Source organism: Crocodylus porosus, unplaced genomic scaffold (assembly GCF_001723895.1).
Source record: "Crocodylus porosus isolate Cpor-Errol unplaced genomic scaffold, CroPor_comp1, whole genome shotgun sequence".
Classification (NCBI taxonomy): Eukaryota; Metazoa; Chordata; order Crocodylia; family Crocodylidae; genus Crocodylus; species Crocodylus porosus.
Window position 1 is genome coordinate 58456487 of NW_017728950.1, and position 15266 is coordinate 58471752.

General features: G+C 42.2%; 1 protein-coding gene across 1 annotated transcript in view; it reads right to left on the reverse strand.

Moving 5' to 3' along the window:
• Positions 1-15266, reverse strand: part of LOC109323757 (programmed cell death 1 ligand 2-like) — a 37171-nt gene that overhangs the window by 6845 nt on the left and 15060 nt on the right. Inside the window, exons 2-6 of the mRNA XM_019555441.1 lie at positions 11196-11264; positions 6316-6678; positions 4788-5066; positions 3952-4092; positions 2846-2887 (exon numbers count right to left, since the gene is read on the reverse strand). Coding sequence (XP_019410986.1) covers positions 2846-2887; positions 3952-4092; positions 4788-5066; positions 6316-6678; positions 11196-11250 — 880 coding nt within the window. The 5' untranslated portion in view covers positions 11251-11264. The remainder of the gene's footprint in view (positions 1-2845; positions 2888-3951; positions 4093-4787; positions 5067-6315; positions 6679-11195; positions 11265-15266) is intronic.

The following is a 15266-nucleotide window of genomic DNA, read 5'->3' on the forward strand; positions in this document are numbered from 1 at the left end:
TTTGTCCTGCTGGCCCTGGGGCCTCTCTGCTGCCCTGGCCAGGCCGGCTGGGAGGCAGCAGCAGCCCCAGGGCTGGCAGGACCCATCTGGGTGCGGTGCACATTCTTCACATGCCGTGCTGGGCCCTGCTGCCATGGGCTCGGTCTGATTGGGCAACTGAGGGGCCCCAAGGATGGCAGAATGTGGCTGGGCCCAGCACGCAGTCCCTACGTGCCATGCTGAGTCCTGCCACCAAGGGCCTGGCCTGGCCGAGGGGCAGACAGGTCCCAAGAGTGGCAGGACCCGGCTGGGCCTGGCACGTAGTCCCCACATGCTTCGCCGGGTCCTGCTGCCATGGCTCATAGCACCCCACTCCCGCTGCTGCTGCTAAAGGTAAGTTATGGGCCCTGGGCAAGGGATCTGTGGCCCTCCAGGGTGCCTGGGACCCTGGGCAGGGAGCCTGTGGCCCTCTAAGGGGAGCTGGGACCCTTGGAGGGGGGGCTGTGGCCCTCCAGGATGCCTGGGACTCTGGGCAGGGGGGCTGGGGCCCTGTGGGGGATAGAGACTGTGACCTTCCAGGGGGGAGCATTCCAGGTGCTGTGTGGGGGGCCTGTACCCTGTGGGGATCAGGGGATCCACCCCTCCTGAGCAGCCCTCCCACAAGGTCCCCCATACCCACAGTCCCCCCAGCAATCACCCCACACCTACCCATATACCAACCCACATCCTCCACAGACACCCATCTGCCTTCCCCCATATGCCTTCCCACCCACTTCCTGCAAACACCACATCCCACCATCATACACCCATTATGTGTGAAGAAAACCAAAAGTACACATCAACACATATAGGTATTTAGAATTTATTTTATCATGATGATACACACTGGTAGGCTTCCACATTGCTTTAACACTGTAAATATACCAATAAAGCACTGTCCAACTGATCACTCTCTCTCTCTCTCTCTCTAAATATGTGTGTGTGCGCGTGTGCGTGTGTGTGTGCGTGCGTGCGTGTGTGTGTGTGTAGAGTGGTCTTTTGTTTTAATTGTGGAAAAACATGGATTTGGGGGTATTTTTAAAAATGGATTTGGGATGCTGCTGCAGCAGTCCAGCTGGCACAAGGGGTAGTGTCCCCAGGTACTAAGTGGCTGGGCCCCAGAAGCTCCTGAGAGTGAGTAGACCTGAGCTGCTTGCCAGGGTAGCTTTTTGTACAGATGAGGCCAGGACAGGGCAGCTTTTTATACTGCTGGGGACAGCTGGCCCTGGGCTCTATGTCCCCCTGGCTGCAGATCTGGGGCAGGGTTATTTTGCCCCAAGTGGCACAATTTGCTCCACACCAAAGTGCATGTCTGAGCATGTGCACTGAGGCAGAAATCCCCGGCTCAAATTTGCACTGCTTCTATTTGAGCTGCTGCAAGCCCATTGAGTCTATGAAGAACCCATTTTTCATTAATCCAATTCCTAATCTATGCTTCTTCTGTACAAGCTTAGAGTCATCTTGTCACCAAGGCTCCCTTCTGATTTGTCTTTTTATGGTGGGAAAATGGAACAGATTTTCAATTTGATTTGAACTTTGGAGAAGGTATGAGATAGATATTCTTAGAAACTTCAGCTTGCTTCTCCAAAGGCTATTCCCAATATTGGACCACAATCTCATATGTGCCAGAGCTCTGTTCTGTGTACTTCACTAACCCTTCGGTCTTGGGAGCACTGTTAGCCCATCGAGAACCTTAGAGCAGTCTCAAGGATGCTCAAATGACCATATGCCCAGTTCCAGTGGCTTTCAAGAGACCATTCTAGCAGTTTGAGAATTCGAGCACCAGAAATTGTTGGAGTACTGCAACCTAGTAGCCACTATCCCTCTCTCTTCGCACATCTTTATTATGATCTTAAGAAGAAGGTGGTCAAAACAAAATCAGCTACACTGACCACATGCCATGTGGGTTACATTTGTCAGGAAAATTTTAATTTGGCCAGTCAGATTCACTTGTACCCACATTATGATACAAGTCAACGTTATCAGAATACACCCATTATTTTAGCTATAATGTATGGAATCTAGTCCCTGGCAAAAAACAATCCTCCACGCTGATTTTCTCCTGGCTCTGTCTTCAAAATGTTATTGACTAAGAGCATGTAATGCTGAATAAACTTTATGCAGATTTTCAACTACAGTATCACAAACCTGACTATAGAAACAGGGATTTTTAGAGCTATGTTATCAGTGTTTATAGCTTGATATTGGTCTTGTTTTTTAAAGGGAAAGTTCTGGTGTGATATGGTTTGTGAATGTCTGAGATATTTGGAAATCACCTGCTCTTTACTATGCAGAAATTTCAATGTCAAAGAAAGTTATTCATTCATAAGAGTTAAAGATGGGAAAAGACCTATTAGGTTATCTAGTCCATCTATTAGGACAGGAAATACTCTCCAGACAAATGCCACATCAATTCTTATACTGAATCTGAGTCAAAAGATGAAGGAAAAGTATGAACAGTTATAAATCACCACTACAGAAAACTCCGTGCTTTCTGAAACGGAGTTAATTGAGCATCCTTTACAGTTCCAGACTGAAGTGTGGAAAACTCATATCCACCAGAAAGGATACAGCCTCAGAAGGGAGATGGCTTGTACTTTATCATTTACAAATGTTGATGTTGTCTGGAAAGCTAAGGGACTATATTTAGAATCTGAAAAGCATTCTTACTAGGATTATAGCAGCTTTAAGGAAAGTAGCATTTAGACTCTAAATTCTATAGTGTTTCCTTGTGCATTAACATGCTTTAAATGTTCATCTATTGATGCAGATGGTACCATTAGAAAGAAAAAGCCATAAACAGAAAGTTTGAAGAACTGTGACTTACTGTTCTCTTCTCCTGATAAGTGATGGGTTTGTCGTCTTTTGTCTGTTAAAAGCAAATGTAGGCAAACACTAGTTAGAAAATTTTACTTAAAAAGTAACAATCCAATCCAATAGATTTGTAGATCCCAAACAGGTTTTTGAGCTTATGCTTATGGCTCTTAAGCTTTTCATAGGTTTCTCCAAAGTTCTTTTCTTCTCCAAGTACAGTGTCAAACCCTTCTGTTCTTCGCTACAAGGATTGGCCTATCATCCTCATTCCAACTTAGCTGTGTATTACAGGAATTAAAGCTCATCTACAGGAGAGATGATTCAGTAACAAAACCAGAGAGGAATAATAGGCTACTGTTATTTGTTTTCCACTCTGTTTTTCTTCATCTAGTAAAAGATAGAAGTGAAAGAATGTAAATCGAATATAACAAATAGATATAGATAATACTGTTCTAACAGAGTATGAACCCTATGGTTCAGTGGTAGAATCCTTGTCTACTATGCAGGAAACCTGGGCTTGATTCCCAGACACTTATACAACTACAGCTAGGGAGGCACCAAACATCTGGTCTTTGGATTCTGTCTCAGTGGCCAAAGGGGAGGATGGAAGATCTAGGCAGCCTCCACTCCTCCAAAAAATTCCTGCTCAGGAAGGTCTGGGTGGCTCTCATGCATACACCATGATCCAGGAGGATGGATGGTTGTCACCAACAGAATGCAGGCAACCCTCACCATTTGCTGGGGATATGTTCTTGTATCCCCCATGAATGGCAAAATATGTGAATAAGGCACTGTGTTCACGAATGCCATCTGAGTTCATGATCTCAGTGCCTGCGGGGGCATGGGGGCAAGCATGGAGCTCCTTTAAGTATATTTAAGAAGTGGGTTCAGCGTTCACGAATATTTGAAACCACAAATGCTGAACCTGCAAATAGTGAGGGCATATAGCATAATTGTATTCATATAATCTGGATCGTTCCTGTGCTTTGTGATGAGGAAAATAAAGGCAAACACAAATGAAGCAATCTCTTTTTCAGATTAGAGATCATCTAGGTTCTGAAAGGTCACTTAAGTGCAAAGTGGAAGGGAGAAAACGTGTTTAAAAAAGTCAAAATGTACCTTTTTTGCCATGAAACTTTGTAAATGTTTTTTTCCTCCAAAAAATCAAGATTGCAGATAGGAAAATAACTGCTATTACACACGTAGGGACGATAAATAAGATTGGAGGTTTTTGTCCAACATTTTCCGAACTGACTAGACCTATTAAAAAATAAGCAAATATAGTTTATAAAATAATCCAGCCTGATTCTCATTTGTGTTAAGGTCTCTTTGTACCATGTTGGCAAAGTATAAGGTCACTACAGTGAGTCAGTGTAAACTCTTATGTACGCTTTTAAGGCTATTTTCCCCTGCCATATTGTTGTAATGGGACGTTACAGTAAATAACTGTTGGTCCATCCTATGCATGGCAATTTAGCAAGTGCCATTATAAATCATCAGTCTGTATACTGAAGACTAGTTAGATACAATTCCAGGCAATAGAGTACCAAGCATATTGGAGGTTTATATTGAAGAATACCATTGTACTGGCAACTGGGCAAACAGGAGCTTTCCTAGAATTTAGAAGAGAAATGACAAAAGTGGCTATAGTGAACTGAGTTCAGAAACATTAATAAAATGGCAGATTTCCAAAGGCAAATATAATGTCTGTCTTATTTTCTTTTTTTAAAAATGCCATGCTGCTTTCTAGGAAACAATATTAGTGATTGTAGCATTGTATTATATTAGGCCGCATCACAATTTCCTACAGTCAATCATGCATTACATATATAGAAAATGTAGCTATAAAAGTATGTAATCTGTTTTTAGAATCAATCAGTCACATGCTCACACAGGTACCTTTTTGGGGAAGCCCCCATGTACAAATTCAAAGAGATTCAAAGATAGATGCAAACCTAATGTGGAAACAGAAGCCAAAGTCGCTTCATTCAATTCTTTATTCCAGAATATGCAGCTATAGTTTTCTCCTGTTTCTGGCTTGACTGTTGCAATACTGGTGACATTGTATAGTCCATCTGTGGTCAGTGTGTAGGTAGTATTTGCAGACATACTCTGATTCTTCTCATTATGCCAGATCACTTCAGCCAGGGGAAATCCTTCTGACTGGCAAGTTAAAACCAATTTCTCTTCATCTGGTTTATTTTTTCTTTGGATGTGTATTTTCTTGTAGGAAGCTACATAAGAACAAGTTGAGTTACTGTGAAAATTTTTACTTGCTGTTAAAAATAGTAAAGTTACTCCTAAAAATATTTGTTACTATTTCTCCCTTCCTCCCTCTCTTTTTACAATATATGTATATCAGATGCCCTTTCACTTTGAAATGATGGAAGTGACTGTTCAATCCTTTTCAGGCCTACAATAACTCCTTTTTCTTCAGTTAACTCCTTGAAGAGCAATACTAAATAGTGAGTTTGGAATCCATGGATCTACAGCAGGGGGTTTCAACCTTTTTGAGTCAGTGTACCCTTGGCCCCCGGAAGCAGGGGGAGGGGGCAGGTGGCGTGTAACTGAATACATAGTGGCAGCAGCTGCCACTACAAGCTTCCCCTGCCCTTCACATCCAGCTGGGTGAGCAGAGCCTGCATGGCAGCACAGGATACTACGTGGCAGTGCTCCATCCATGCCTGCCCGCGTATACACCCTAGGGCCTTCTCAAGTACCCCCAGGGGTACATGTATTCCCAGTTGACAACCCCTGATATACAGAATACTAGAGCCTGGCACAATGGGGCACCATCAGGGTCTCTGGGCACTACTGTCGTAAATGAAATCATAGTAGTGATATAATGCAAACAATTTGGGCCATCTGGGAGAAAAATGGACATTTAGAATGTTTGAGTGATGTCACGTAAGAGACAGCTGTGGCATTATCATCATATTGGAATGAAACAGAGTCAGTCCTTGCAAGCCCAAGGCAAAGGACCACTAGCATCTCCATGACTGCACAAGAAAAGTTTCTCCCTTGCAAGCTCATTGCCACGGCATGATTAGTAACAAGTGCCTTGGTGCAAATAGTTAAATTAGTGCCTTAGTTAAACTGGTGCAAATTATGGCTTAACAGTGCTTATATATGTTATTAATATATATTAGGCTGCTAGAAACACGTAAGACAACAAGGGCCTACTCCAACAGGGACAATCACTTATGGAATGTCCAGCTATTTAGATGGTTAATAGATGGCTGCTCCAAGTAGTACTGAGATCAAAGCAGGCTTCAGAAGTCAAGGAAAGGTGGCAAAAAGGTCACCTTTACTATCTCTCTGTCTCACTCTCTCAACCAGCTACCACAAGTGGTGTCCTGGTGTATCCATGGGTTGAGCCAGAGAACTTTGTAGCAGAAGGAGAAGTTTAATGCTGATTTTCACATGTAAAAAACCAAACTTTTAATTAACCCGCTACCCATGTGCGAGAGTCTGGTCACTAACCTTTTACTTTCAAAATAACGTATTTGTAATCAGCTCCTTGGTAGTCGATGAGACAGCGGTAAGACCCTGCATCCGTGAGCTTGACATCCATGATTTGAAGCACAGAGCGCCCCAATTTCAACTGATCACGTAACAATGTTGCTCTTCCCTGGTAGTGGCTGTGTTGAGATTGAAGGATTTCCTCTCCCTTATGAAGAGTGTAAACCTCTTTGGATTCCTGCTCTTTTTGCTCTTTTTGCTCCCAAGCAACACTTAAGAGTTTTAGATTTAACTCTCCATTCACTGGAAACCTGCATTCCATGGTGACGTTGCTTCCATATTCTACAGTGTATAGTTCCTGGGGAACTTCAACTACGAATAAACCTAAGGAAAAAAATTGTGATACTGAGTAGGCACATATTATAACTTTGCCTCTTATTTTGCCTCTAAGACAAAAGGTGGCAAGTCATCAACCATTCACAATTATTGAGTAGTCTTTGACTTTGCAGCCCTTTTGCTTTGTTTTGGTACTATGAGTAACAGTTTTCACCATACAAGTAGCATAAAAATAAAAATTATCTTTATTTCATTCTGATTTCAGAGTCCAAAAAAACAGAACAAAGAAAAAGCTGAGGCTCTCTACAGAAATATTTTTCTCAGAAATAGCTCATGATTGTTTTTGAATGGACCATTATATAAGGAAGACCCATCTGGTATGACAAATATACAGATTTGGAACTTATACAAGTTACAAAGTACAAGTGTAACTGTTAGGTCCGGACGTTCCATGAAAAGGAACAACTATCTGTGGCGATTCTAAACCTTTAAGTCAGTGGTTCTCAACCTTTTTAGATTCAAGGCACCCCTCAGAAGATGCCAGTTCTTAGCTTTCATTTGTTTCTTGACTATGGAAAAATATTAGAGCAACTTTTTTGCTGCAAAGTAATCAGAAAGATCACAGTAGGTCAGACTTATAGATTCTTATTTGAAATCCCTGTGTTCATCTTGTGAATCATATGGGTGTTTTCACATCTAACAGTGCTAATATTGTGCAGCACCCCACTGCACCCTTAAAAGGATCTCAGAGCACTCCAGGGTTTCACAGAACCCTGACTGAGAATCACTGGTTTAACCAGTGTAAATCAAGTGTTACTTTTGGGATATTACACAAATGCAAATGTTTTTGCCCATTGTAAGTACATCTGCCCAAAGGAATGTATGAACAAGGAGGACCACATAGTACAGTCATGACTTACCACTGCACTTTTGATTCTAAGGGAGTAGCACCTTACTCTTGTGAATGAGCTCAATGAATCCTGCCAATGTACTTATTTCAGCATAAGGTTCAAGTTCATTTATACACTTAAGGCAAAATGATCTATTCAGTTAGCCACCTCTAGTACACTGAATGACATTATAGCCATACAGGCTGCATCTACATGAAACGCTGACTGCCGTGACTACTGCGCAGTAGTGTCACATGGTAGGAAGTGTGACACAATGCTACTGCACAGTAGTCACAAGCTACTGGGTAGTCAGCATCATATAACACCCATTTCTTGGCACACCAGCACAGTAGTTCTGGTTACTGTGCAATCATTTAGTACTTGTATAAATAAGTACTAAATGACTGCATAGTAACAACTACACAGTAAGCATCTCGTGTAGATGAGGCCACAGTCATTGAAACACTTATTCCTGTACATAGTTTATTCCGTAAAATTTTGAGATACAAAGTCATTTACACTTTAACATTCAATATGTTTTATTTTTATTTTAATGTTAGCTATGCTGGTAGGTGTCATTCAGAAGTGCTTGAAAATAGTTTTAGCGATAAGCAAAACTGAAATGCAGAGAATTATTTACATGCCCTTAAATTTTGAATATCAATTAGGCATACCAGTAAAAAAAAGTTTCATTTTTCTTTAGTAGAGTGGTTGCTTTTTCAGTTGCATGCAACTTCCTTTTCTATCTATATTATTCATGAGATAATATCTACACAGAAGATGGTGTTTCAGCTGCACTTGGTGGTGAAAGTGAAATACAAAAAGAAAGAAGGAATATGCATGTGCTATAAGTTCCATTTGCATCTTAAGAACAAGCAACGTGAAGGTTTGATCCTGAGCAGCATTTCACACATTTTTTCAGCTAAATTCTATTGTCTGCTAAGCCTGTTTTGTACTATGTATGTAGTACAAAGTGATCTTAAAATGTCCAGAGACAGTCAGTGAAGAATTCCCCTTACATAGGGGAACTCTTCATCCACAAAAAGCTGACAAAAGCAATTCTACTACCTCCTATGCTAATTGCCTTCTCCTCAAGATAATGGAAAGGACAGACTATGTGAAGGTGAAGATATGGGTGAGGATGGCAGTGTAGGAGAATTGGGAGAGCGGAGCTTCATTATGCCTGGTTTTGGGCTGCTTCTGTCCTGATCCACCCATGAAAGTTGGTGGGTAGCGGTCAAAGTTAGGACAGACTGTTCATCAAGACACCCTGGCTGAAGAGCTGGTATCTGCAATCAATTTCTTAGAGCCCTGATTCTTGAGTTGGGCCATAATGAAGAATCGGGCCTCTCTCTTTTCTAGGAATTCTTTAGTGAAATCACAGGGGCACAGGAATAAGTGACAGAGCCCCAGAAATTCAGTCTCCTCAAAGCCTGTCACAACCTCTTCCCTCTAACATTCTGCTAGTCTCTTTCTAGTCAAAAGGCTAACTTCTTCAATTTAGGCCTGCTGCACAGGGTGCAGGAAGGAAGGGGGCAGTAAATCAGACCTCTTTTTTACCTCCCTATATGGCTTGGCCCTGACGCTGCCCTATTTACACTGGCTGCAATAACAAGAATTATACTAGCGGAAGTGGCAGCTGCCAGGAGTAGCCAGGGTGACATGCTGGTTTGGCCAGGCTCCCACCCAGAGCCAGCCCTAAAGAAGGAAGATGGTTCAGCTGTTCCTTCACAAGTTTGCGACTAAACAGTTCAGTTCCCTGATGCCATAGAGTGACCTTCTGAGTGACCTTAGGTGCATCTCTTTATCTCTCCGTACCTCAGTTCCCCATCTTTAAAACAGAGATAGCTGCACTTTCCTACCTCCTTGGGGTGATGTGAAGATATATATATGTATGATTGCAAAATGCTCAGAAGATCACATACTTGCATAAGAGATGTGTCTGAAAAAGGCAGTTCAGCTGGCTTTACACCATCTGAATAAGGCTCTGAATACTTGATATGTTCCCTAGAGGGCCAAACTACTGTTATCCAGGGAGAGAGAACTAAGTTAGAAGGTGTCTCTTCCCTAACCTTTGTCTTTCATCCCTAACAGTGTCTTCTAATACATTTATAGCGCACTGGCATATGGGGCCTTTGGGTGCTACATCAAGCCAAATATTTAATAATTATAAACAGTTTAAGAATAGGACTGGACTAGATGTAGCTGCAACGAAGAGCCTCCCGCTGCAGTCCCTTGAGGCCTTTGTTGTTACTTGCTGGTTAGTTTCACTTTTATCTAATCGAAGTCATATACTGTAGTTGCACTGAATGTTCATGAATGGCTTATTGGGTTTCCAGAAACCCGACAAGTAGAGCTGATTGAAAATCACAATTTCTGTTCCGTGGAAAATTCTGAAAAATATTCAATTCAGTTTCAAACTGAAATGTAGGGTTCTTTTAGTCTTAACAGAGGAAGCTCAAATATATAATATGAAAAAAATAACTGGTTAGAAAGGTTTAATATGAAACAGAGCCTGAAGACCTAAGCTAGAAGACTGGGAAGGAACAAGGAAGCTGAGGGCCTCTGAGCAGCCAGAAGCCTAAAGGTACTAAAAACACTGACTCTAGTTGTGGCTTGGCTTCCAGCTCTGGTGCAATATGTACAGCAGACCCAGAACCACAGCCCATGCAAATATTGGGGTCTCCAGAAATCTGCCTAGTGAATTGTCAGGAAATTAGATGGACATCTGGAGGAACCCTGCCTATGTATCTGAGTGTATTAGTTCCTAAGGTGCCGTCTTACCCTACCTTCTGCCTAACCTCAGACTAACACTTATTTCCTCTCTGTGTCACTGGAAGTTTGTAAAATCTGACATGTGTTCACAAAGCATTTCAAAATTCAGGGGCTGGCAATTATGGCTGCTTACTGAGTTTTGGCAAGGCATCGAGGGCTGCATGACAGGCAGCTGGGGCAGATAAATACTAACTTTCTAAATTTTTAGGGGCCCTGCGGGCCAGATAGAATGGCCTGGTGGGCTGCATCCAACCCACGGACCACATTTTGCCCACCCCTGAATTAGATGAATCAGCAGTTCTGAACAAAAATGTCCGTTCGTTGACTTGTTCTCCTGACAAATTTCTGATAAGGAGGATCAGATGATTTAAGAATTCACCTGCCACGTTGATGGAAGATGGGTCAATAAGAAGAGATGTAAAAAGCCAAGTGAAGCATGAATGAATAGGTTAATAACATGGCTGTTTATGGGATCTGAAGAAGAGTGCATTGTGCCCCCAAACTTTTCTAAGTTCCCTCCCAATTATGCAGTTGGTTCAATAAAAAATATTACCAGAAAGTCCATATTTCTTGCATGTGGAAAAATCAACAGGTTCCATCTGGAGGAAACTACCTAAGATTTTTAAAATCCCTTGTAACTATAGATGTCTCGATTTATGGATGCACAACATGAGAAATCTCATTTTCAGAGAGTGCTGAGCACTCATCCTCTGAAAATTGGGCCTCCGTGAAGGACCTGTAGTAGGCCTCCATAAAGCATCTACGCTACACAACCAAGGCTTCCCCAAATTACTAGTCACTTACGAAAATATTGACTGAAGACTTTGAAATGCCTATTGCAGGCCGTAGCAGAATTCTTATGCCTTGTAGTGATGACAGTTGAAAAAAAGGCTGTTTTACCTGTCATGAGGTGGAGTTGCGCCTTCAGGGTGAGGATTGCCAGGATTCGGAACATTTTCTCAGAAAAATCTAAAACACAACATTGTTAACAATTTAAACTCTCACCAGTGCCTCACTGTGCCAAGAGGTACTGCAGCATAATCATTAACTTAGCAGGCATGGTTCAAAAGTCACCAAAAATAAATAGGATTTACATTGACACTGAGCCCAGAGATGTTCCACTGATCACCATCCACAAGTGCATACGGCATGTCATGGAACTGGCATGCCTGTGACTTTGGCACTGAAGGGAAAGCACTTTTACAATATTGACGTTGTGGTTTTAAAATCACCTTTTTGGGTAACCAAAGGAGCTAGGCTTTACTTACACCAGGCATTTCTTCTGGTAACTGCATTAACTTCATGTCAGAATGGTATCCCTGAATAGAATTAATTACCGAAGGGTAAATATTTATACATGGATATGCAGACATTTCAGTTAACTCCCTCAGCTGAAGCTGTCTAGCTTCCTTTGAGTTTTGCTCAGGAACAGCCATGGCTTCAGTTCCTCTTTAGGCCACCCACTCTCTTTGTGGAGGTTTATATGTGAGCTCTCTCAACCGAGCAACTATACATGTCCTAAACTGATAAAGGGTACAGGAGGCATACTAGCAAGGTCCGCCAACTCATCTTGCAAACTTCAGGGACAACTAGCCCTTAGCCTGATTAGAAAAGATTTGCTTGCAGTGAGGGGACTTTCAGGAGTGGAAGCTTTTTCTCTCTGTCTGCACTCCATGACACATCATGCACCAGAAAGTACCTTGTTGTATTGACAGTAAATAGAAGCATCTGAAAAAACTTAGTTCAGTTTGATTGTGAACAGTTTTTCATGACATTGGCTTTTTGAGAACAGTCGATTCTTTGTACTTTTCATTCAAATATGTAAACAAACCAACAAAAAAATCAGTAAAATGAAAGTCTATAATAACCAAGACTGCCAGAGCTAATGAGATGGGAAAATAAAGCGGGATTTCTTTTTTGATAAAAAGAACCATACTCACAGAACAACCCAAAAACGTGAATACAGCAGAACCAGATGTAAACATAAGGAAATATAAAATACAAGGAAAATTTATAAACTCCAACAGAAAAATAATTATAGGGGAAGGCATCAGACTTTTAGTTCCTCATTGTTTTGGTACTAATATAAGATAATATGGGTCAGATTTTTGAAGGTCCGTCTCTCTGATTTTGTTTCAAGTTGTGTATTCTCAGTGCCTCAGAAATACAGGCTCAAACTTTCTCATGGTAGTCATCTAAACCTAATGGATTATTTCTAGAAATTTAGGTCAGAAATTCATTATATCTCCATTTGCCCACCTTTAAAACATAAAATACTTTCCTCTATCAGCAGAACTGTTTGGGACTAAACTATTTAAGGTTTGTGATGCTCTACAGGTGCCTACAGATGTTCAGGCAGCCTGGTGGTGAGGCACTCTAACTTTTAGAGCTTTTTGTAAAGTGCCATGAGTCAGAGCACCACCGAACCAAACAGGCATTCACCTGTTGGGTACGGCGGTGGGGGCACAAGCCTGCCTGCACCAGTCCTGGACAGCAGGTGAGGGCACTCCAGCAGCCTCCCCAGCCCTGCCTCCCCCCCCAGCTCTGGCCACAACAAAGCCAAGCCCGCAGCTGTGTGCTGACCCTGTTAAGAGGCTCGGGTGTGGGGTGGGAGAAGGGAAGCCCCCCACTTCACAGGCCCCTCACAGCTACCCTGGCTGGGATACTGGGGGGAGCTAACCAAGTAAATGGATCAATAAAGATGTGTTGGTTTATAAGCACATCCTAACCCCTTCTTTCCTTTTTGGCTCTGGAGGCATATCTATAATCAGTAAAGACAGAGCTTGAAAATACCATATTTTCTTGTATACAACATACACCTTTCTCTAAAAAAGAAAAAACCTCCTTGAAATTAGGGCGCACATTCTAAACTACAGTAACAGTGGTTTCTGCTGCTTAAACCTCTGCTGTGTGAAAGCGAAAAGAACTCTGCACTGGCTCCATGGGGAGCAGAACAATCAGCAAGCTGAGCTACTGCTCCTCAGTTACTTCCCAAAATATTTTTGTTCCTTATTTCTTCATTCTGCCTTATTCAGGGTGTGTTGTATGCAAGAAAACATCAACCAAAAAGAGGAGTATGATTAAGTGTGATCTCTTTTCCAGTTCTGAAAACCAGCACCCCTTTCAAGTACCCCAAGAACTCGTGTAGGGTAGAGGTTGGCACATTATAAACACATGTATTCATTAGGTTTATCTTCTAACTTTAATAAAAGGTTAGTAGAAAGTTACAGAACTAATTAAATGCCAAAAAGATAATGATATCATCAGTTACATGTGGCAAATACAAATAAATCTTGTCAGACAAACCAGGGCAGGGGCTATTTATTTTTAACTATACAATCAGTGGATAAAAAGAAACACAAGGGATAACAACACACTGTTCTCTGCCCATCCTTTTTCAAATCTCTTCTCTAGCCAGATGTATTCTTTTTCTGTTATTAACTTTGTGACTGAAAGATTTACTGTTTTATGTACAATGCTTTGTCATACTTACAGCAGTATAGAGCAGTCTGAGATACATACTGTATTTTGTATAGCATTTTGACATATAATAAAAGAGACCATACAAAATAAAACTGTATTCTATTGTATGAAGGTGGAGTTGAGAGTAACTAAAGAATCATCATGGTACATTGCAAGAGGGAAATAAACCCAGGGATTATCTTTAGCTAGAAAAAAACAACATTGTGTACAGGTGCCCTAGGAGACTGTAGGAGGCAGTCATAGAAGCTGACATCTCAGCATATCAAAAGAAGGATTACAATAAGTCTGATTTTCTAATGAACTCAATACTTACAACTCCCTTTTGCCTCCCCTTGTAGCTCTGGGTGCTCTGAATCCTGACTCTGCATCCTGAATCTGCTAAAATCCCCCCCATAATCTTCTCTTCGCCAAACTAAATAACCCTAGTTCTTTCAGCTTTTCCTCATAAGTCATGCTTTCCAAACATGAACAACGTGTGCCCCCAGAGGCTGGGGGGGCATGGTGACCGCCTGCAGGTGGCGGTGGCCGTGGCATGGCAGTGGCAAGCAGGGAGCTCCCACAGGCAGCCAAGGCGGTGTGAGCGGCGGGTGGTGAGGGGCTGGTGAGCACCAACTGGTGGTTGGTGACCACCCATAGACACTGCCAGCAGCAATCAGCGACTGCCTGTAGATGCCACTACCAATGTCGGTGGCAAAGGGTGGGGATGGTGAGCGGCAACTGCCCACAGGCACTGCCGGCAGCATTGACGGTGGCCAATCACAGGAGGTGCACCCACGTGCACCCCCTACACATTGCCAATGTTTCCAAATAAGCAAAAGAGTCAAGATGGGTGTCACGGCTCTCATTCTTCCTGCTGTCCCTTTTGTAAGAAAACCTGGTTGAACCCTGTTTCATGACTAACATCTTCATTAAGTCCCGCAGACCAAAAGGAAGGGGAATTCTAAAACAGTGGTAATCTTAAGGCCACAAACCTTGCTTCTAATATGTTCCTTTGAAATACTACTTCTCCTTTTCAGCTCTTAGTAGATCAAAGTTTATTAAATGCATTTGCTTGTTTGAATATTAACAAAGTGAACACACCTCACTTATCTTACAGGGAGAGACCTTATCTTCCCAGTTTGTTGAGCATTAAGATTAAGCGTTTTGATTCAGGCCAGCATAGACCAGTACATAGAGCGCTGGATGGAGAATCAGGAAGATTGGAGTGAAACCTTAGCTCTACTGAAACCAACGGCTCCAGGATTTCTTTCTGATTCTGTCAGTCACTTGTTTGATCTTGGGCAAGTGAGTTTATCATTGTTCTCCAGTTCCCACAACAGATTCACATCCTGCCAGAGCATAGCCACTTGGAACTGGTTTGAAAAAAAATTACTGGCGTTGCGGTCTTTCACTTGGACTCTTTTCTTCAACACTCCACAAAAACATGCCTTGCCTGCCAGGATGACATTTATGAGAAGTCCTTTTTCAGATATGTGGGGAGCCGGAGGA